General features: G+C 40.1%; 2 protein-coding genes across 2 annotated transcripts; one reads left to right on the forward strand and one right to left on the reverse strand.

The window, feature by feature from the left end:
• Nucleotides 1–3,461: 3,461 nt before the first annotated feature.
• Nucleotides 3,462–15,429, reverse strand: psmb2 (proteasome 20S subunit beta 2). Its single transcript, XM_028597624.1, has 6 exons — nt 15,184–15,429; nt 14,293–14,415; nt 13,772–13,842; nt 5,088–5,250; nt 4,530–4,579; nt 3,462–3,682 (listed from the first exon to the last, which is right to left on the reverse strand). The coding sequence occupies exons 1-6, from the start codon at nt 15,272–15,274 to the stop codon at nt 3,581–3,583; spliced, it is 600 nt and encodes a 199-aa protein (XP_028453425.1). The 5' UTR covers nt 15,275–15,429; the 3' UTR covers nt 3,462–3,580.
• Nucleotides 15,430–15,438: 9 nt separating this feature from the next.
• cdca5 (cell division cycle associated 5) lies at nt 15,439–17,428 on the forward strand. The gene has a single exon (XM_028597623.1). The coding sequence runs from the start codon at nt 15,784–15,786 to the stop codon at nt 16,573–16,575; it is 792 nt and encodes a 263-aa protein (XP_028453424.1). The 5' UTR covers nt 15,439–15,783; the 3' UTR covers nt 16,576–17,428.
• The last annotated feature ends 4,091 nt before the right edge of the window (nt 17,429–21,519 follow it).

The raw sequence follows: 21,519 nt of genomic DNA on the forward strand, positions 1-21,519 counted from the left end.
GCTTTTATTGTGTTCTTACTGTAAATGCTTCCTCTTTCCATTTGTTCAAATAATGATATTTTTTATTGATCCCTGTAGGCAAAGTCTATTGTGACTTCAACAGGAAGGTCATAGCAAGGGCTGCAACCAACACTTAATTTCATTATTGATTGATGTGTCGATTTGTTTTGTTAATTGCTTAGTCTATAAAATGTCAGAAAATAGTGTGAAATGTCCATTACACTTTCTAGGAGCCTAATATCATGTATTCAGTGTGCTTGTGTTATCTGACCAACAGTTCAAAACCAAAATATATTCAATTCACATTAATATTAAACAGAAAAAAAGCAGCCAAAACCAGTAAATGTTTGGCATTTCATTTTCAGGGATAGCAATGTAGCTCTGTCCAGCACTTTGCAAAAACATGGGTTGTTATGAAATGTTGAACAGACATTCATGTTTCCTAGAAGATGAATCCTATTGACTTTGGTGATCTTTTGACTTTTCTTCTAGCACCATTAGCAGGTAAAAGTTTTTACTTATCCAGTGAAATTTCTCAACATCTTCTAGATGGGTTAGGACAGAAATTTGTACAGACACTCATGCTTCCCAGAGGATGTACCCAAATAACTACTGAATGAACTGCCTTAAAGTTTGGTACCAAAATGAATGTGCAAACTTTTGATTTGTACTTTGTGTTTTGTGCTAAATAGCAAATGTTAGCATGCTAATACGCCAAACTAAAATGGTGAACCCTAACCCTAACCCTGGCAATTATCGACATGTTAGCATTGTCTCTGTGAGCATATTAGCACGCTGAAGTTAGCATTTAGCTGAAAGCTTAAGTACAGCCTCACAGAGCCGTTAGCGTGGCAATAGACTCTTAGTCTTGTAGCTTGATAGATCACTTCTACTATTAATTTAATACTATAAATGTTACATGTCATACATTTTCTGTGTGCACCCCAAGGGGCCACTCAAAAAAAAACAGGGCCCCTCTATGCATGCAAAGCTCCAGCAGGGGCCTAAGGAGACGGCGGCGTCACAGCTGCAGACCTGAACACTGTAGTACCTGGGAGAGCGGAGGCAGCGGTGCGACCCCCAGTGCCCAACAAGCCACACACACACCCCGGTTCCCCCTCAACCCATCTGTTCCACATTTCTTCCACCAACCACCTCTCACCTCCCTGCACAGTCCTTCACTTTATTTAACCAGGATTAGATACTCAACACAATTACTGCTTTCCAGGGACTGCACACATACACGTGTCGTCTGCTCGTACACTCTCAAACATCACTCATTTTTACCTCCCTATATCTCCCTTTCTCTCCTCCCATCTCATTACCCTCCTGTGTCAATTCCCCCCCATCCCTTCATCTCCCACTCTGTAACCTAACTCCCCCCTCCCCATCCCCCTCACCCCCTTTCCCCCTATTCTCTGCCTCTATCTGACACTCAGCGGGGCCGCTCTCCATCTCTCTCTGTGCCTCCAGGCAAACATATGCTGCTCTTCCCGTCAGATTCCGGTGTGTTTGAGAGAGGAGGAATTGTTTAATGTTTATTAATCACCTGTCTGTGGTGGAGAGAGGAGACGATGATAGAGCCACACACACTCTTGTACACATGGGCTAGCTGTCTCGCTCACACACACAATCAAATCACACACACACAATCACACGCACGCACACACACACACACACGTTCAGCTGTGATGTTACCAACTTGGCCTGGTTTTTCCATTTGCAGCTGTATATAAGTGTGCTCATTTACTGTAACACTCCCTGTATAGTCAAAATCCATGTATTTCAGCAGCTACTTTTTTTTTAGCAAATCATTAACATCAATGTGTTTTTTTCTCCCAAAGATCATCTTTTAAACCTACAGGTCCATTCTTGATCTTTCAAAAACAATTACATTCAAATAAAGCGTTGAATTCCTGCACACTGTCAGCACATTCACTAAAAAAGCTGCCTGTGATTTAAGCATCAAGATCTTGTTGTGGTTTTAAATTGTGAATTTGATGCCTGACAAATCTTTTTAATATAACAAAAACATTGCATTTTCAATAATCATAGTGCTGACATTGTGCTAAAATTCAGTGCTTTCTTTTGTATTATTTTATTTTCATATCCAGCAGGTGTGCATCAGACAATATTTAGCAACGTAGACATTTAAGATTTGGTTTATTTTGATAAAATTGCATCCTGCTGGTGAGCTACTCCCTACAAAGCTTGATTACTGACACATACCCTGTTAAATAAAGTAGCATTGGATACGGCTTTCATTAAAAACGCACATTAACTTGGCTAGTTTTGTCTTTTCATGGTCTGAGAGAAACTCACCTCCTCTTGGCTCTGTTTTCAGGCTAGCCCGTCACAGGTCACAGAGGACGTTCCTATTGGCTGTTCTAAAAATGCAGCTGCACGTGCACGTTCCTTCAGATGGAGAAAGCCCGATTTAATGGTGGAAAATGCTGCAGGAAATGTTGCTATTCCAGCATTGGCAACAGCCTACACTGCAAAGCAACACCAGAAAAAGGAAGACGGACTTATCGAAAAGAAAGTCTGACAAACTTAATAAAATATCGTAATATGTGTCAATATCGGCAAAGCATTTCAGAGATGGAGAGAAAATGTTGCTAATAGTTCAGCCTTCTGTTAACTGTAGCAAAAGGCTCACAGCTACAGTAGTAGGGTGCAAAAAATTAACACATTCACTATTACATTTTTATATATATATATATATATACACACACACACTGTATACTCCCTGTAGCTAACCTGGATTTGTTTTTGACAACCCTGCTTAGCTAGGCAGAACACCTGTACAACGTAACCCGATTCATTAGTTCTGCAGTTGAAGCCAACTTTGTGCAGGTTGTTTATTCATTTACTTACACTGTCGTCAAAGAGTGAGGTTACAACTCTGTGGTAATTTTTACAGGCCATATTTTGAGATATTTAAATTGACTACATGGATACATTGCTGTTATTAACTTCAAGGTTCCATCTTTAAAAAGTGAGAAAATGTTTTGAACATACAGTAGCTAGCATCTATTCACTCTTATACTTAAGTACATTTGTAAGTCACACAGCTTGGGAGCTATAGTGAACTGAAGTATGCCTTCTTCTGCTTATTGCTTAAAAAGTAATATACAATAATAAATACAAGAGTTATAAAACACCATTTAAACTAAACATGATTTTTGGACAAATAATACATACTATATAACCAATATTTCTATCTAGTTTGGTCATTTAGGGAACGAAACTATGAGAAAACTAGTTTTCCTGTTTTTAAGTAACACCATTATGTGCATGCATGTTCTATTACACGTGTTCAAGCATGAGGAAGTGTACATTATCCACATGCACACTCACTGAGTACAAGTGCAAAAGTACACAGCCAGAAGGCTGTTCTCTTTCTATGTGCAGATGAGTAGACTAGAGAGCAATGAGAAAGCACCACAGGGACAAAGAGCTTGTATCTCAACTGTGTGTCACTTTTTATTGGAACAGAAAGAGCAAGGAGGTCAGCGGTACAAAAAAAAAATAAGGAAAGAAACAAGGGCGTGAGGGTTGGTAGTTAAGCAGTGAGCGGTCACTTGGCGCCGGAGGTGATCTTCTCCAGGTCATGGATGCCCTCCTTGTCAATCAAACGGACAGTAAAGGAGGGAAGGTTCATGATGAAGCGCTTGTTCAGCTGGAGGAGGGAGAATAAGACAAAAAAATAAATAAGATAAAGGCACAAATAAGCAGAATGGATGTAGAAACAAGTAAAGCAGAAAAATAAAAGAGATGCAGAGGGATTACAAAAGTGCAATACTGACTATTAAGGCTAAAGGCCGAGCTACATGGAAAGTGTTTTTGACGCACGTCACTTGCCCGACTCTCGAAACAAATAACATTTTATTCAATGCATCAATCCACAATGACTCCGAGAGGACAGGACCCCCCGCAAGTCTATTGGTTTTGCTCTGGCGTGCTTAGTGAAGCATAATCTCCACAAACAGCTGTTAAAAAAAAAAAAAAAAAAACAAATCTCCCTCTGTTTTATACTGTATGCTGTGCACTTATTAGCGGTATCTGTAGCGATTGATCAAGGCTCGCAGTGTGGCTATGAGCTCGCCGGTTTCTCTGTAAAAAGACATTCCTACAGATTCCCATAAAAATCTGTTAATCAAATAAAACAATTCTGAATTCTTCCCGTGGAGCCTACGAGAAAACTTTTTTTTGTTTAGTACATTTTAGCATGGTGACGACAGTTGTGGCAGCTGTCGTCTGCAGCTGAAGGAAGGTTGGATCGAAGGTCATTGTGGATCGACTTGATGTTCGCTTTTAAATGTGAATTCCCCAGTAATCAGAGTAAATCCATGTGAGCCAAATTAGAGTGAATTGTCTAAATTCCTGAGAGTACAAAGAGGCCAATTACACAGAAAAAAAGTTGCTATCTGAGGGGCTGAGCAACAACAACAAAAAATGAAACAAGATGCTTATTATTCTTATTCATAATTGTAAAAAACAGAATGAGTAAAACTTATTGAACTCACTTCTTCAACGCACTTCTTCAGTAGATCCACTGCCTCATCTCGGGTCAGATCTAGAACAAAACAAAAAAAACAGAAGAAAATGAGAACGCTGAAATGGGAGCAAATTGGAATGACGAAGACATAAATTAGATTATGAGGAAAGACTGCTTTTATTAACACAGAAATTAAGTGGATGTTGCAGTGTGGTATTGGGGAGAAGAGGGGGAGCATAATGCCATGTGAGGAAGAATAACAAGACAAGTTAATTAATTGCTAAAAACATTTGATGCTAGTTTGTCAGATTTATCAGGGATATTTGTACTACAAACCGCCATGGAATAAACATACATGGTTGTCTTGTTCCTATACAAGTCATTTGCCATTAGGTGAAATCATTTAATTTAACAAGACCCCTTACAGTGACATGAGTCTGTACTGTGACCAAAGTGTGAATCAACTCTAGAATCCTTTGAACACTCTACAGACTTGCATCATATTCTTTATTTCTTGTCTATTCAGTCTCACAGGAACAATAAAACAGAAAAACAAAACACGCATGAGGCATTTCTCTGCACTGACCTGGTCTGTAGTGCCGGTCAAGAATGGAGAGAGTAAGGTAGGCTCCGTAGCCGTGGGCAGCGAAGGGGGCCTTGGCCAGGGAAGACAGGTAGTCCATGTAGTAGAGACCGGGGCCATCTGTGTCATCGTAGCCCGCCAGCAACAGGTTCACATGATATGGAGTCTGGAGGGAGACGAGGGAGAGGAGGAGGAATATTATTCAGATCTATAAGAAGGGTTTTTACAAGGTGTGAGCCGGGGATGCAGACTTATTGATTTCTGTGTTCCTATAAAGCTATTCCAGAAGCAAAGAGGACATTTTACAACTGTTTGCATGGTTGAGAGGTTTTCTTTGTGAAATTAACATCACGTGTAAGGATCACAGAAAGCATAACAGCTGGCAACAGGCTGGATTTGTAAATCCTGTACTATATACACTATAATGTATGTAGTTTACACATTGCTGCACTGAAATTACCATCAGCATATGTACTATATCACTGTCTGTATCTTATCTCACTTAATTGTGCTTCGAAATAGTTTTATCAACCAGGTCACTGGAGCAAGACATCTTACCACTTGAAAAGTGCAACATTTCTTTCTCAACCAACTGCAGTTATTTAATTATTGACTTTTCAGCTTGGCAGAGACATGGAGTGATGCACACATTAATGCAGCATAAACAGCAGAGACAGCGAGAGAGAGAGAGAGAGAGAGAGAGAGAGAGAGAGAGAGAGAGAGAGAGAGAGAGAAGGGGAGGGGTAGCTGGAGAGTGGAGGGTGAGGAGAGGTGAAAGGGCGACAGGACAGAGGAGGTGAGTGTGTTTGTGTGTGAGGAGGGGGAATCAAGAGTGTCACTGGCAGGCATTGCGACATCTGCTGGGAGTCAGCACCCCTATTGCTCCCGCCATCGCGCCCTACCTCCCTCTTCATTCCTTCTTTACATCCCTCCCGCCTCCCCTCTCCGCCGCCTTCACCCTGTGCCCTGGAGTAGCGCCAGGGCTCATTAAAAACTTCTAAAGTCGTTTCTCTTGCCCCTTCCTCCCCCCCTTCTTCTCTTTTTAAATTACATCTTTTACGCTTCCAGCCTCTTCTCCCTTCTCTTCCTCCAAAACACTAATTTTCTTTCTTCGTTGTTGCAAGCTACTGTTCCTCATTTTAAAAATCCCTTTAAAGCTAGACATTTTCTGGGAGATTTCAAAACAAGTTTTGGCCCAAATTCTTGACGGAAGTAGAAGCAATGCAGCGCAGTGTTTTAGGTTCAACTGCAACAAGAAAAATATAAACGCATGCATGCATTATCGGTCGTGCAGTGAAACAAATGTGAATCATACGACGCCATGAGAGTTGTGATCTGCACATTGGCCCTCTCATTTCAATTTATCTCTGAGCTAACCTGCTTATGTGACTTGTGTGTTAGCGCTGTGTGTGCCACAAGGGCAATGATGATCATTATGCTCCCTGTGGAATAAGCTTTACTCTGTGTGTTAACAATGGTTACACACACACACACACACACACACACACACACACTTTTGTGAGAATGCACAACAGGCATGAACGTTAGGATGAATATCTTAGAGGGTGTGTGCTTTAACTCCTCCGTGAGCCTGCGAACGCCCCAGTGGTGTCACCCCCACCCACCAGACACCTGTCTCGCTGGTTACAATAATATGGTCTTGGCATCAAAATAACCTTCCCTTCCCATATCACCTCGGAGGGAACCAGGCACCTTGTTAGCCCAGCCACCTGAACTCACACCCATGTTCACATGCAAACAATACACATCATATGTTTAATCACCCCCCCAACTGCGACTCTTGCTCTCAGCCTTTAGCAGACACAAACCCGCTGCACCTGGTTTTGAAGGAATAGTTTGACATTCTCAAAAATGCATTAATATTGCATTCTTGTTGCTGTAATGTAATTAGTGAGCTTTAAAAAAAAAAGGTGCTAGTAGGTGGGTTTGCTACCACTGACAGAGGCAAGCTAGCCATCCGCCTCCCCACCCCCCTTCCCATTCTTTGTGCTAAGCGGGTTCAGGCGGAGCTTCATATATAGTGTACAGACATACGTTGAGTTGTATCGATCCTCTCATTTAACTCTCAGCAAGAAAACAAATAAGCGCCAAAATTGTGGCTCTATTCCTTTAAGACATCCGCAGTGTAGGATTCAGAGCAAAAACAGCTTAAGTTGTGACACAAATTAAGGTCAGGCCGCTAAAAATCATCACTAACTCATCCCCAACTCTACTCTTCTACGTTCCAGCACTCCCTCCCTTCTTTCCTTCCTCCCACCCCCCTATTTTTGCACCCTGCCCCGGGGCATGTTCTCTTTATTGGCATTTCTCCTCAATCTGCTGTATTAATTGTTCATCTGTGCAGGAGCAGGGGAGCCGTGTGCAATATGGCGCCAGTAATTATTTGTACCCATTGTGTGCCCGTACTACAAAATATTTTACAAACCCATATGGGGCCAGCTGTAGATCACCACCGCACAGAGGCTAACTGTTGCTGTGGCCTTTAAGACAAAATCTAAAAATAACCTGCTCAAACTTTACAGATTGACAAAAATGTTACTTCAGCATACTGCATCCACACATATACAAAAACTAATGACTGCAAGGCATTAAGGCTTCTACATAATCTCCCTGAAAAAAAAAAAAAAAAAATCAAATGTGATATTTATAAACCATCTGCCTCCCCCGGGTTTTGCTGTATCTATTTAACCTCATGTCTCAGTCTACAACACCTGTCAATTCAATATCAATTCAATCTGTATTTATCTTCAGTAGGCAATTCTTTGCCAATATTACAGTACATCAGACAGGAAGCTAAAACAAATAGAGGCAGAGCAGATGCAGAGTTTCTATGCCCCTAAAACTTTGCAGTTGTTGTTTTGCTCTGTTGTGAATTTCATGTGTATCATTACTGATATGCATGCAGCAGAGTTGAGGCCTCAGGTGATTATGCTTACCGCTTTTTCTTTGTCTCATCTCTAAAGCTTGAGTGAATGCAGGACTCCAGAGGTTAGCGGAGTTGTTTTTCTGGACGGCAGGCTGGTAAGTACACAGTCGTATGTGAACAGGGTTTCTCTTACTCTGCGCCGACATGCTCTGCTGACTGTAGCTAACTACACCTCCCGGAGGTCTGCAGCCACTGGGGTATGACATCTTTCAGACTAAAGGACTCATCTCATTTATCCTGCAGGAATAAGGCCATCAGAATTAACAATATACCACCGATTAATTTATCAGCCAGTGGTTTTTAACCTAAGGCTCTGGATGTGCCAGTGGGATCACATGATTTTTTTTGGGGGGCTGGGTGGGGTTCAGAAGATGATTCAAGGATGGTAGGGCAAAAAAATTGATATACAAAAGCAGATCATTATCTTTCCTTTCTGTCTGGGCCAAACTTTAATCTGCAATGATTTAATCAGATTAATTAAAATAAATTCCAACATATTCAGCCAGTTCCCCAGACAAGAATTGAGCGTAGTAGTCTTGGACTACAGGCGTTTTTCATCTACAATAAATTTATACATTTTAGCCAACAAATGGTCTTAATCTATGCTGTACGTGTTGCATGTTGTTGGAAAGGTTTCGTTTTTAAAAGTTGTGGATTTTAATAACTTCACAATTGTTATCTTTAATCATTTTGTGGAATTTTGTTTTCATTATAATTTTCCTGTGTGACGGCTGATAGATGTAGAAAGTTCAGTAAAATACATTTTTGTTCTTAACATTTCGTAGAATGAGGATTATTTTGCAAGTGGTGTAGAGCTGAAATGATTAATCGATTCGATTGACAGAAAATTAATTTTGAACAATCGATTTATTAAGTTATGAATTGTTTGACATTTTTTAAAGCCAATTTGCCAAAACAAATCATTGGTTCCATATTCTGAAATCTTAGGATTTGATACAGTTAATTGGATATCTTATTATCTTATTGGATATTATGTTTTTTACTATTTTATTTTGTCACTTTGAAGACCAAACGAGTAATCTATTCATGTAAATTATAACAGATTGATCGATGATGAAAAGAAGGAACCATTAATTACATTTGTGATAATTGTACTAAATGGCTTAAGAAACTCACACTTCAGATACTTCAAACAGAATAATTATTGACCCAAATAGGACACAAAAACACATCAGATTCAATCCCCTTGTTAAAGAAATGTTACTTCTAGTTGATATTAATAAACGATTAAAGACGGTTTCCCTGTTTCACGTTCAAATGGACAACACACATTACATATTCTATGTACTCAAGATGCTCTTGGGGGGAAACACCATAAAGAAAACTTGTTTATACAACATAATTTGCAAATGTCCATGTACTCTGGAGGTTGATGAATGTGAGAAGAGCATAGCTGGAGGAAGGTGTGGGAGATGCAGAGGAGAAACTGCTATTGCTTCAGTTTCTGAGCACTCCTGAGAACGCAGCATTAGTAAATCCTGCACTCATAAAACCAAATTCATAACCCTGAGGCACAAAAATAACGATACACTCGCAGCAAGACATGAATATAAATGTTATCCTTCACAACATGTACAACCTTGACAGAATAAAAACCATCCTGAACCTATAGGTCCCTCCTGTGTGCATGCATATTGTATCTGTGTGTATGTTGACTCCTACTCATTCTCACACTCCAGTCTGTGGAGTGTTGTCTACTGGGCCTGGTTGTTTCCCCCGGGGACCCCCACACCTCCTCCTCCTCCTCCTGCTCTACCCCTATCCCCTGTTCAATGTGTCCCACATTCCCTTCTCTGCCGCACTAATTGTTTTTTGTAATTATTTTCACCCTTCTGCTATTGTGACAGGCAACAGCAGCACTACTCTTAACAAATTAGTGCAAGAAATACAACGCACGGATACAAGAAGCAGAGCTGACCTGCCTGAGCAGAGTGCGTTACATCCAAAACCACATATGCCACGGTGCATACAAACACTCACTAACTAACTAACTTAATTATTTGATTAGTCAATCAACAGAAAATGAACCAGAAACTATTTTGATAGTGGATTTCTAAGCAAATGGGAGAATTTGCTGCTTTTCCATTCCTATGTGACAAATTGAATATCTTTGAACGTCATCTTGAGTTGTGGTAAATTACGATAGCCCCTTTTCACCATTTTATTTTAACAATTGATGAATGGAAAATAATTGATAGCTGCAGCCCTACGAATATGTATCCTAATGTTTTTGAAAGCACACATGGTATGCACTTATTCTGTAGATGCTCAGATTTAGGGATGGCAAGGGCAGAAAGTCTGCATGCTGTGCATTACTAGGGCTGGGTATCAAACCTTGTTACCATTTAAAAATAGATTATTGAAAAGTGCAAAGTTTTAAAAGTTGGTTAGATTCTTAGATGGGTTTACTTTTTGACTTGTTTGGCATATTTTATTCAAGTTAAAAGGTGGGGGGGTCCTCTAAGCATCAAGGGTTTTGGGTGTTGCTTATAAAGACAGTAGAGCCCTTTGAGGCATTTAAAATCTAGTTCTTGACGTGTGCCTTCCACTGCACTGCCTGGTATAAGAGTGTATTTTGCTTCTGCGGGGCTCGCAGGTCTCCGCAAGGCCTTAAGGACACAATGATTTCAAAAGAACAGCACTTTTCAAGACCTGTTCAGCATAAATACACAAGCAAACACACAAACAGATAAATTAGCTGGTTAACTTGCCTGGTTTGAAATCCAAGCTTGTGTAAGTAATGAGGAAAGATTCTGAACCTTCACATGTTTTGACAGTTTTGTTTGGTCACATTTTGGTATCGAAGTGTTGCAGGTCAAAACCATGGTATTTTGATAATCTACGCAGAGCAACTGCGCAGTTGAGGTGGGAGACGGTGCTGCAGGCTCAGGTGTTGTCATAAAGTCTCTAAGGGAGAAACCTCCGTCACCGCTCACAACAAGCTGACAACTGTACCTGGCTCTGTCAAAATGCATCTACTGGTTCAGCTTAGATGTCTCAAGCTGATAATGACACAAACAGAGTAATTGCAAGTGAGACTTAATTCCCCACTTGAACTTCGGAGTAGCACTACATCACAGCAGTGTCACGTCTTCAACACGAGCAAGGGTAGCAAGCAATAGGTTCCTCTATTGTGTTTGAGTGTTTTTAATTTCCTGTTTTAGCCAAAAGATGAATAATTTCAAGCAGAAATTAAAACATTTTTTTATATGGATGAGTAAACCTACCACATATGGTTACCATCCCTGCCATTTGAAGTGAGTATTACTTTAACTTATGGGAATTAATTTGTGATTCTATCATTCATTCCCTACGGCTAAATTACATTGCAAATGCTAACAGAGGAATGTAATTAAGTTAAAATAGAAATTAAAATATTTATAGGTCTGTTCACTCATTACTCAACAATGAATATGCTTAATTCAGAGGGTGACCACTGGTACAGGGGATTCATTAGCTACTGTTTTGTTAACTGGGGAAATATACAAAGATACAGGTGTTCTTTGCAGTGGGTTTAAAAAGCTGTGTTTATGCACAGAGGTAAAAAGGAAGAAAAAGTGCATTAGAAGCATAAAAAAATTGAGCAGGTCAGAGAATACATGGCATCACAAAATGCAGCATACGGTGCAAGTTGAATTTACATTTGTGGTGACACCACAAGGTCGTTCAGATTGTTTTCTGTGACTACAAATGTGTAAGTGGTCTTACTTTCAAAGACCATTTTCAAATTTTACACTATCATATCTGACATTATAGTAAAAGAAATTGCATACAATGACAGTAAAACCATGTGTTACATTACTTTGCTGGTTGCCTTTAGTTTGTTTTGGCAAAGTAGCTGTATAAAAGTTAACTTGAATTAAATTTGGCTATGTTTACATGTTTAATCATAAGTGATCTTTCCCTCTTACCTTGCGAAAATCCACCTGGTCAGGCTTCAACTAATGTGTTTGTGTCTGAACAACAGGCTAACTGAACCAATCAGCGTCTGGTGAGGAGCTACTGCCAGTTATGGGCGTGATTTAGGTGTGTGGCAGCAGCGACTGTTTGTTAAAAACAACAATTTTGTATGTGATAGACAGATGGTTCATCCGATCACCTGCCAGGTATTTTTTTGAAAGTGTCTGCCCTTTTCCAAACAGTTTCCAAAGACGGCTTCCCAGACAGTTTTGAGTAACAAACAACCTGGCGCTTGAGATTAGTTTCCCTCTATCTTGAAAACCCTTTTTTGGCTAGTGGGAATTCTGAGCAATTTATATGTTCTGTTAAAAAGTGTGTTAAGTCGTGGAAATTATCTTGTAAAATAAATATGTGCATATCTACTGACTGTAAACAAAGAGCTGATTTTCTCAATCAGAAACACAATGCTATAATTTTATTGGCTTGTATTGCTATCTGCTGTGAGGGCTCAAAGTGGACCAAACTTTATAAAGTTGACCAACAAAAACACATCATCTCTTTATGTTAGTGTGCAGATATGAGTTTCAAACAAAAAATTGTGTTCCTCAACTAAAACAATTACATATACATATATATGGGCATGAGAACACAATTCTCACAAAATAAATGATACTACCACTGCTTTATTACTGCCAGTTATGGGCGGGATTTAGGTGTGTGGCGGCAGCGACTGTTTGTTAAAAACAACAATTGTGTATGTGAGAGACAGATGGTTCATCCGATCACCTGCCAGGTATTTTTTTGAAAGTGTCTGCCCTTTTCCAAAGACGGCTTCCCAGACAGTTTTGAGTAACAAACAACCTGGCGCTTGAGGTTAGTTTCCCTCTATCTTGAAAACCCTTTTTTGGCTAGTGGGAATTCTGAGCAACTGGTTATTTATATGTTCTGTTAAAAAGTGTGTTAAGTTGTGGAAATTATCTTGTAAAATAAATATGTGCATATATACTGACTGTAAACAAAGAGCTGATTTTCTCAATCAGAAACACAATGCTATAATTGTATTGGCTATCTGCTGTGAGGGCCCAAAGTGGACCAAACTGAGTGTTGGATGAGATAGATAGATAGATAGATAGATAGATAGATAGATAGATAGATAGATAGATAGATAGATAGATAGATATCCAACACTTCAGTAAAACAGACATCTTCCCAGGGCATGAGAACACAATTCTCACAAAATAAATGATACTACCACTGCTTTATGGGAAATGATGGCTGTTTAACAGGCTGAGACTAAAAGACAATCACATCAGGTTGAGACCAGTGCACACAGAACAAATGATTTCAAACAACCATGCCAAACTAACAAATAAAAAACTGGAATTTCTCACAGATGTGGCAAGTAATGCACGCTAAAATAAAATACAAAAACAAACAAAAAGCTTAATATGGATCATATTAGTGTAGATTACGAAACTCACACAAACCAAGACAGCTAAATCTCAGTTTGTGTTAACATGAACAACTAACTGCAAGCTGGATGCTAGGGTCTAGAGACAAGACACTGATCTGAATTGTCTACTTATAGTTTTAGCTGTTGTGTTCCAACTCTATATAATTTTATCACAAGCATGGTGTGTCAACTATGAAGTTTTCACTGTACGCACGCTCTAGGATAATTCTCTTGATAAATCTACAAAGACAGCTTAGAGCTCAAATGATTTAACAGGCAACTGAATGTTGATAAGTATGACATTTAAATTATGTTGTATGATGTGTTGTAAAAGGATTAGTATTTTGTGTGTATCATGATAGTTACCCTGCTTCGAAGGTAGTCTGCAAGATTCTTTCGTGTGAAGTTTGCTGCTGCTGATGGACTGAGTTCATAACCTAAAAAAAAAAACAAGGAGGCATTAGACACAAACTTTTAGGTAGGGCTGGGTACCAAACTTCAATACTTTTAGGCACCGACCAAACTGCCTCCATATTACCGAGGATCGGAAAATGCCTCGTCAATCAATACCAAATTTCAACACCTAAGGAGTAAATCTCAATCAGTGTCAGTAAGCCAATAAGCACAGAGCATGCTTGTACCAGGATCTAATAATGCTTGTGATTGGCTGTTCAGGAACTGACATCGAATTCAGGGTATCTGCATTGAAGGTTTTTGAGTGATACCCAGCCACAGTTTTAGGTGAGTGCTTCTTCAGAAAATAGAGTTTGCCATCCAATATAACATTATTGTCAATGAGTAGACATTTTGTAGTTAAACTGGGAACTTCCGTGGAGAAGGAAGGAGAGTTTTACCACACAATCATCATCATCTTAAAAGGTCCTTACCGTTCCTCATTTTGTAGAGCTGAACATTTTTCTGGATGTACTCTGCAAACTGTGCTGTGTCTCCCGCTTCTCCAACACACAGCAGTAAAATCTTCTCACTTAGTTTAAACATCTTGTCATAGTCTGAAAAGCAAAGAACAGAATTTCTTGAATTGAATTGCAGGATAAACCTCTTGAGATGCACCATCTCATTTCAAGGGGGTCCTCAGGCAAAACATGAAAGTTAAGAAACATTTAAACATAACTAATAATGATAATGAATTAAACAATTCAACAACACATGGTAGCATCAACAAGAACGTACACACAAGGGCTCTCCCTCCATCCAAAAACCTCACCTACTACATCTGCTACAAGTAATCTATGTCAAAATACTTAGTCTACTAACGTTGGACTAAAAATGAAGGTGCCAGAGTGAGCAGCGTCATATCAGTAACTGTAACGGTAGTCTCTTTCACTTTCGTTGTCAAAAGCCTGCTTGGGCAGCTTTTGGTAACTTTAATTCGATTTTATAAAACGCAAAATCGATTTAACTCAGTGCAGTACGTGTATATAATTATATAAACATTTCTGTCGGTTAGACTTATCAAAACAAATAATCTAAACTGCAAAAACAGAATGGGAAAGATTTATTCACGATTTCAACTTTCCGTAATGTTAGCTAACATACGTTTAGCATTGCCAGCTAAAGTTATATTCAGAATATGTGGCCACATTGTGATAATAGGGGACGTTACGCATTACACATCAATATACCGTACGATTAAATGGCTTTAAGGATTACTTATCAGTAGCACAAGTTGGTTTAGTGTGAACAAGGTGAAAACTGTTAGCAGGTTTAGCTAAATTAACTGGCTGAATGGCTAACGCTAAGCTAAAGCGTTGTCATACCGTGTTTCATCTGAATAATGCTGCTGGCTGCAACATTATCGGCGGCGACGAGGACGAAATCAGGTCCCTGTATCCCGATTAAATATTCCATTATGTAGCTACAGCAGGTATGAGCTGAAAAATGCCTAAAACACAGAGATAGCAGACGTATCTTAGCCTTGGCTGCACAGATTACACAGCAAAAGTTTGAGATAGGTGGCGCAGACTGTTGTCGTCACCGGAAAACAGTTTTTCGTCCTTTCCACGCGACTCGGCATGCCGCAGCAGATATATTTATTTATTATTAGAAAAGAACTACAAGGATATGACGTTTATTTATCTTAACAAATGAATATGATTGAGAATATATGAGTTTAGATATGTGTTTACTTTTTGTCAGTATTATTATTTTTTCTGATCCACACTCCAGACCAGTTGGAGGCGGTAATGACCAAATCGATTGCCAACCGCCAATAAGCCTCAAAGAAGAAGAAGACTCGGGCGCCGGGCGGGCAATTTGAGCGGACTGCTGTTGTTGTGTCACTCGTGTGGCGATACAACTCTACCGATTGTAAAGTAAATCCAACGAGAATCGGTCATTCACCAGGAAAGGGGGTCAGTATGAACGAAGGGACGCTTCAAAACTTAATGGCGGAATCTAATAATCTTAACGGCTGGCAGAGAAGACGGTCACCGCGGTTGAGTCCTCTTTCTCAGGCTAACGTTAAAACTGGCAACAACATGGCGCTGGCCTCGGTCGCTGTTAAACGTTCCATCACGGTGAGAAAAATAGCACCCAGAAAAACAGTTGCACCGTCGGAGCACAACAAGGAGAACACACAGAGACGGTCGGGCTCGGACAGCAGCCGAAAGAAGAAGCCGAATGTATCCACGCCGGATCCTGTCACAGACCGTAGGAGCTCCTCCACGGCCAAGAAAAAGCAGAAGGCCGCTGTTCTCTCACCGATCCTCCCCTCCTCACCGCCGCCCCCTCCTCACCCCCAACAGCCGGCAGTGGATCCAGAGGACGCGGTCTGGTCCCAGAAAGTACGCCGCTCCTACAGCAGGCTCAGTGACAAGTCCTTCAACAGCCCCGACTCCCGGGAGACCATGTTCGGCTTTGAGAAGCTGACCCCCGAGGTGGTCCGGAGAGTCGAGCGACCCAAGACAGGTCTGGAAGTTTCTGGACCCTTGTCTGGTTTGAACTCATTCACGTCGTTGCTTGAGGCGGATGACTGTGGTTCAACTTTCGCCGAACCGGACCAAAACATCCCTGGAGTGGCCTTGGTGAAGGAGAAGAGGAGGAGGAGGAAGAAGGTCCAGCAGATAGGCACCACGGAGCTGGACGCACTGGCTGCCCAGATGAACGCAGAGTTTGAGGAAGCAGAGGAGTTTGAGTTGATCGTGGAGTAACGTTAAATGATGTGACTGAGAGACTGAAGAAATCTATTCCCGCATGTTTTTTGTCTCTGACGTGCTGGGAAACACTGACTCTGGGAGGACAACACTCCTCTGTGTTCCTCATACTCAAAAGATTCTCTTTTTTTTTTTACATTTCCTGCTCTATTGTAAATTCAGAATTTGTTTTTCGAGTTTCATATGTTTGGTGGTTCCTAATGTGTTGTTTAAGTCATGATGTGGTCAAGATGACCAGTGGACAAGTAAAACATAAAGCACGTTCGTTGTGCATGTTTGTATTGGTTATTATTGAAACATACAGCTTTTTTTTTTTTTTTTTTTTTTTTTTTTTTTTTTTTTTTGAAAGAGGAAAAAAACCAGCATTTTCTAAGTTGGTTTTTAAATAGGCTTTGACTGTTTTTAATTTAATTTGTATTCCCAAACTGGTTGTGCACATGATACATAGACAGTTTAATATGGATTGTAACCACATGTGGAAGCTGTAGTTTGTAAACTTTGAGACATTTTTTGCAGGTTAGGACCTGAGAGCTAGAACGGGACAATTTTCTATCAGGAGAAAAACTGAATAGACTGAATTGGGATTTTGTATTTCTTCATTATATTTCAATCACTGAAAAACAACAAATGTGGGCAGCAGTTCAGAGTTCTGTAACCAGGATATACCCTTTAATAATGTTCTACATCCACATGTAATTGACATACAATGTCAGAATAAGACTGTAAGACAGCACCTATCAATGTTCTTAGACTGTACACTTTATGTTCTGTCTTTTCTTAAACATAAAAGAAAATCCATTTAAATTTTTGCCAATGCTTCCCTGTAAATAAATATTCAACCAAATCTCCAGACTTGACTAAGTACTTGTTGGTTCTTCTTAGTCGTATGTCTTTTTCACAGAAATCCTTTATTCTGCCAAACAATTTTGAAATTTTGTCATATTTTCAGTGATAGTTTTAGTAACATCAATAATAATAAAACCACAAAACAAATTTGCAGTATTTACAATTTCACACAGCCTTGGCATAAAAAAGGGGCCCAAAACAGTCAATTATCTTCTCAATCTGGCCTCAATAACTTCTTGTGTTTGTTGTAATATTCAAGCAAAATCTCAAGTAATGTCCAAGCTTAAAGCATGACACACCAGATAGAGACAATGTCATTAAACATCTGCTTATATAATCAGCCAAAAGCAATAAAATGTGACTGCCGGCTGAGATTTTGGGGGGATAATGGCACTTGTTACTGATAATGTTAACCTGCAAAGGGCCTTAATAAGCTAGCAAAGCATGCTGACTAGCAACACATTCTTAAGCACAGCATTTGTCTCAAGTGATTATGATGAGTGGACGATCTGTCTGGATTTAATGAGGTGGACAGGTAAAACGTTTTCCTCTAGAGCCTCTTAAAGGTATAAGTGGATGTGTTGCATAATTTGCACTAACGAGTGGAAGGGGGTGTTATCAACTGTCATGTCTGCCTCTGACTGCGTAGCATTCTCTCCTTATATTAGATATACTGAATGGAGTATTGTGGGTCCAAGTTTGGTAGTTTCATTTTTTGTTCCTATAACAAAGTCATCACAGGTCTTCAACATTACAGAACAAAATGTATGATTTCTATTTGGTTTCTTAAGATGTTATAGTGTAAACCAAACAGTAATAATCTCACCCATTTTTCCATTCCTCTATGAAATCATGTATTATTAAGGGATAGGAGCAACTATAGGGCTGGGAATTGAACCTCAACATTTTAGAGAGGGTTATGAGCTAAATGCGTCTGTAGCACTACTACTTTTGGTTTTATCAAAAAACTTCCACGAGTACCAAATGCTCAGATTTGTACTCTATTTTTTTTTTTACCACTATTTAGACTGTAACTTACCTGTGAAAAGTTCTTGTTTGGTTTTGTAGAAAAACACTGAAAGATGTTGATATTCCATAAAGTAAGAGATGAAAAAAAGTATGTAATGTAATACAACTCTGCAGTAGTACTGAAAATGTTAAGCCCTTGTAGCAACATATTTGCTCTTTTATTTACCATCACTAGATTAGATTATGGGGTTTATTCTCTTGATACCATTAAAAGATTCACAGCTGTCTTGTAGCAAGATTTGGGAGCCACTTGGTTCATGCTGGTGTTGACGTTTACTTCCCAGATGCTCTTTATTTAAGTTATTGGCACAAGCCTATATAATAATTGCTGTTTTTCATAGTGCCCAATTAAAATACAGACAGAACTGCCAGCTGTCACAACTATATAATATTAGGTGGAATAAATAAACCCTGAAGATCTTTATTTAAATTTAAAGAAGTGATCCACAGTAGTTGCAGAGGATGCTGACAAGTATATCTTCACCTGTTATACCAACTTAGGGAAGAAAAAAAACATCTCTGAATAAACTATGCAGTTGGTTATTTACATCTGCCGAGAGCACGTACACATGCTGATAGTATTTGTGAGTGTGAGGAAGAGAGACATAGAGGAGTAATGAGTGTGTAGCAGTGAGCGAGTAAATCCACAATTTGCTCACACATTTCAGGATGTGCAAAGCGTGCTCTGTTTTCTTCCTCAGGAGCCATTTCATGTTCTTCATTTGGCATTTCAGCTCCCTGGGAGCTTTTTTTTTTTTTTTTGCAGAGCACAACACATGGTGGCTTTCCTTTTTGTATATTTTTAACAAGGTATTCATGTCTGCTTGTCACTACGACTGGAAGTTACAAACAGAGTGAAGTGAGAGTGTTTTGAGCTGCCACTGCCAGAAACAGTTATTGATTTACAATGCTGCTGCTTCTGCTTTTGCTGGCTTTTGCTTTTGGGTCTGTTCATGCTGTTTTTTGGGAGGTTGGATATTTTACACTCATATTCATGTGTTGTTTTTTTTTTTACCCTCTCTCCTCTTGCTTATTCCTCTTCCCCCTTCCCTCCCCACATTTCACTCACGGCAGTTGTCGCTGGTTCAGCTTGACTGCTTCGTTAGGGCTCATCATTTGCATTCAGATTAATTATCTAATTACCGACAAATGTCCGGCGGCCACCCCACACTCCGGCTCGTCAGCTCTCAGCCTGTAATTATTTTAATCATTTACTTTCATCTGGAGCGTTCTTGCCATTCTCCTGTGTTTAGAGGCCATTCTTAATTACCCTGCCAAGACACTCTTTTCATGAGAGGGAGGGAGGGAGGGAGGGAGGAGAGGGGTTGGTTTGAGGGAGAAGGGAGCAATTGGGTGAGGGAACATGTGTGTGTGTGTGTGTGTGTGTGTGTGTGTGTGTGTGTGAGAAAGAGAAAGAGAAAGAGAAGGAGAAAGACCAATGGGGACATGATCCAGAGGCTTTGACAGCACAGAGGAAGCTCCCTGCTCTGCTGGATGCTCTTTCCTCTCTCTTCTTTTTTCTCTCTCTTTCTCACTCTCTGCATATATACACCACAACCAACCCCCCCACCCAACCAACTTCCTCATCTCTCCTCTCACCCTCCCCCCCCACCCCCTCGCCTCCACGCCCCGCTTCCCCCCGTTATACTTCCTCCCTTTTTCCCTTTATCGCAAGCACACACAGGAATCGCCCGTGGGCTTCAGTGCTCTGACTGCTAATACACTGACACACACACACACACACACACACACACACACACACACATGCAGAGAAACAGGCAGACAAGAGAGAGTCATGCGCTCTGTTTGTGGCACTCATCAGAATGCACACATCTTTCCACACACATCTTGTCTGTTTCTGTCTCTTTCTCTGTCTCCCACCATCCCTCCATCCATCCGACCTGCATGGCTGCACATGCACTGCTACATGTCTATCTGCTGCCTGTCTGTCCCTCTCCATCTCTATTTCCTCTTCTTTCTTATCCCGGTATTTGGACAGGCCTTGCGTCAGGCCTGCTGCTCCCTGTCCTCGATGAGGGACGACGGGTCATCTCTTTTTCCCCCCCTGTGTGACCACTCCATAATGATGCTCTCACTCAGCCCTTAAGCCACTCTCTCTCTCTCTCTCTCTCTCTCTCTCTCTCTCTCTCTCTCTCTCTCTCTCTCCCTGACTGTTCTTGTTAAGAAAAGCCAGAGTGAGGGAGAATGAGAGAGAGAGAGAGAGATACAAGCTCTGTAATTGGGCTCTTGAATATTTAAGTAACTGGGGATGAAAGTTTAATGAAAAGATGATTATCTACCAGTTTATCACACCACTGTTTCATATTTCATTTTCATATCCTCGTTCCGAGCTGCATTTTCCGTTTTGGCAGCTGTGGATACAGAGTCTGTGATCCAGTGTGTGTTGGGAAAATACTGAGCAAAAAGAAGGAGAAGATGTTAAGGTGATGATACATTGGAGACACTTTAAAGTAATGTAGATGGGACACTAAGGGCCAAGAGTGGTCTTCATTTCTCATGTTTTATGGGATTTCATCACATTGACCATCAGTTATTTCTGCTAAAAGCAATGTCGCTCATTTATCCCATGGTTTAAGTTTTGAGCCAGTGCGTGATGGAAAATACTAAGCAAAAAGGGGGAAAGCGGTGGCTACGGCCGTGTCCATTATGCATTATGAACACATGAACACATTGGCGTTTTATTTGCCTGATAACCGATAAAGTTAATTAATTAAAAGTGTGCTACTTTGGCGCTGAGTCTGACTTAATGTCCCGCCCACAACATTATCTGACTATCTTCTAGTGTATTATGTTGAAAGTTTCTAATGTATTAAATAATTGCTTAAAGCATTTTAACAAAGTTTTGTGTTGGAGTTTGTAACATTCTAAAATCTTAATTGTAACTTAAAGATTTTCCTTTTCACTGTATATGCATATCGGTTCCAAATATCGGTTATTGGTTTCATTAACTACTAAAAATTGTTATCGGCCTTGAACAGTATCGGTAGATCCCTAGTTCTCTGTTTGGACATTAATTAGGAGATAAATTCAGTGCCAATACGTTGG

Source organism: Perca flavescens, chromosome 14, assembly GCF_004354835.1.
Source record: "Perca flavescens isolate YP-PL-M2 chromosome 14, PFLA_1.0, whole genome shotgun sequence".
Lineage (NCBI taxonomy): Eukaryota > Metazoa > Chordata > Actinopteri > Perciformes > Percidae > Perca > Perca flavescens.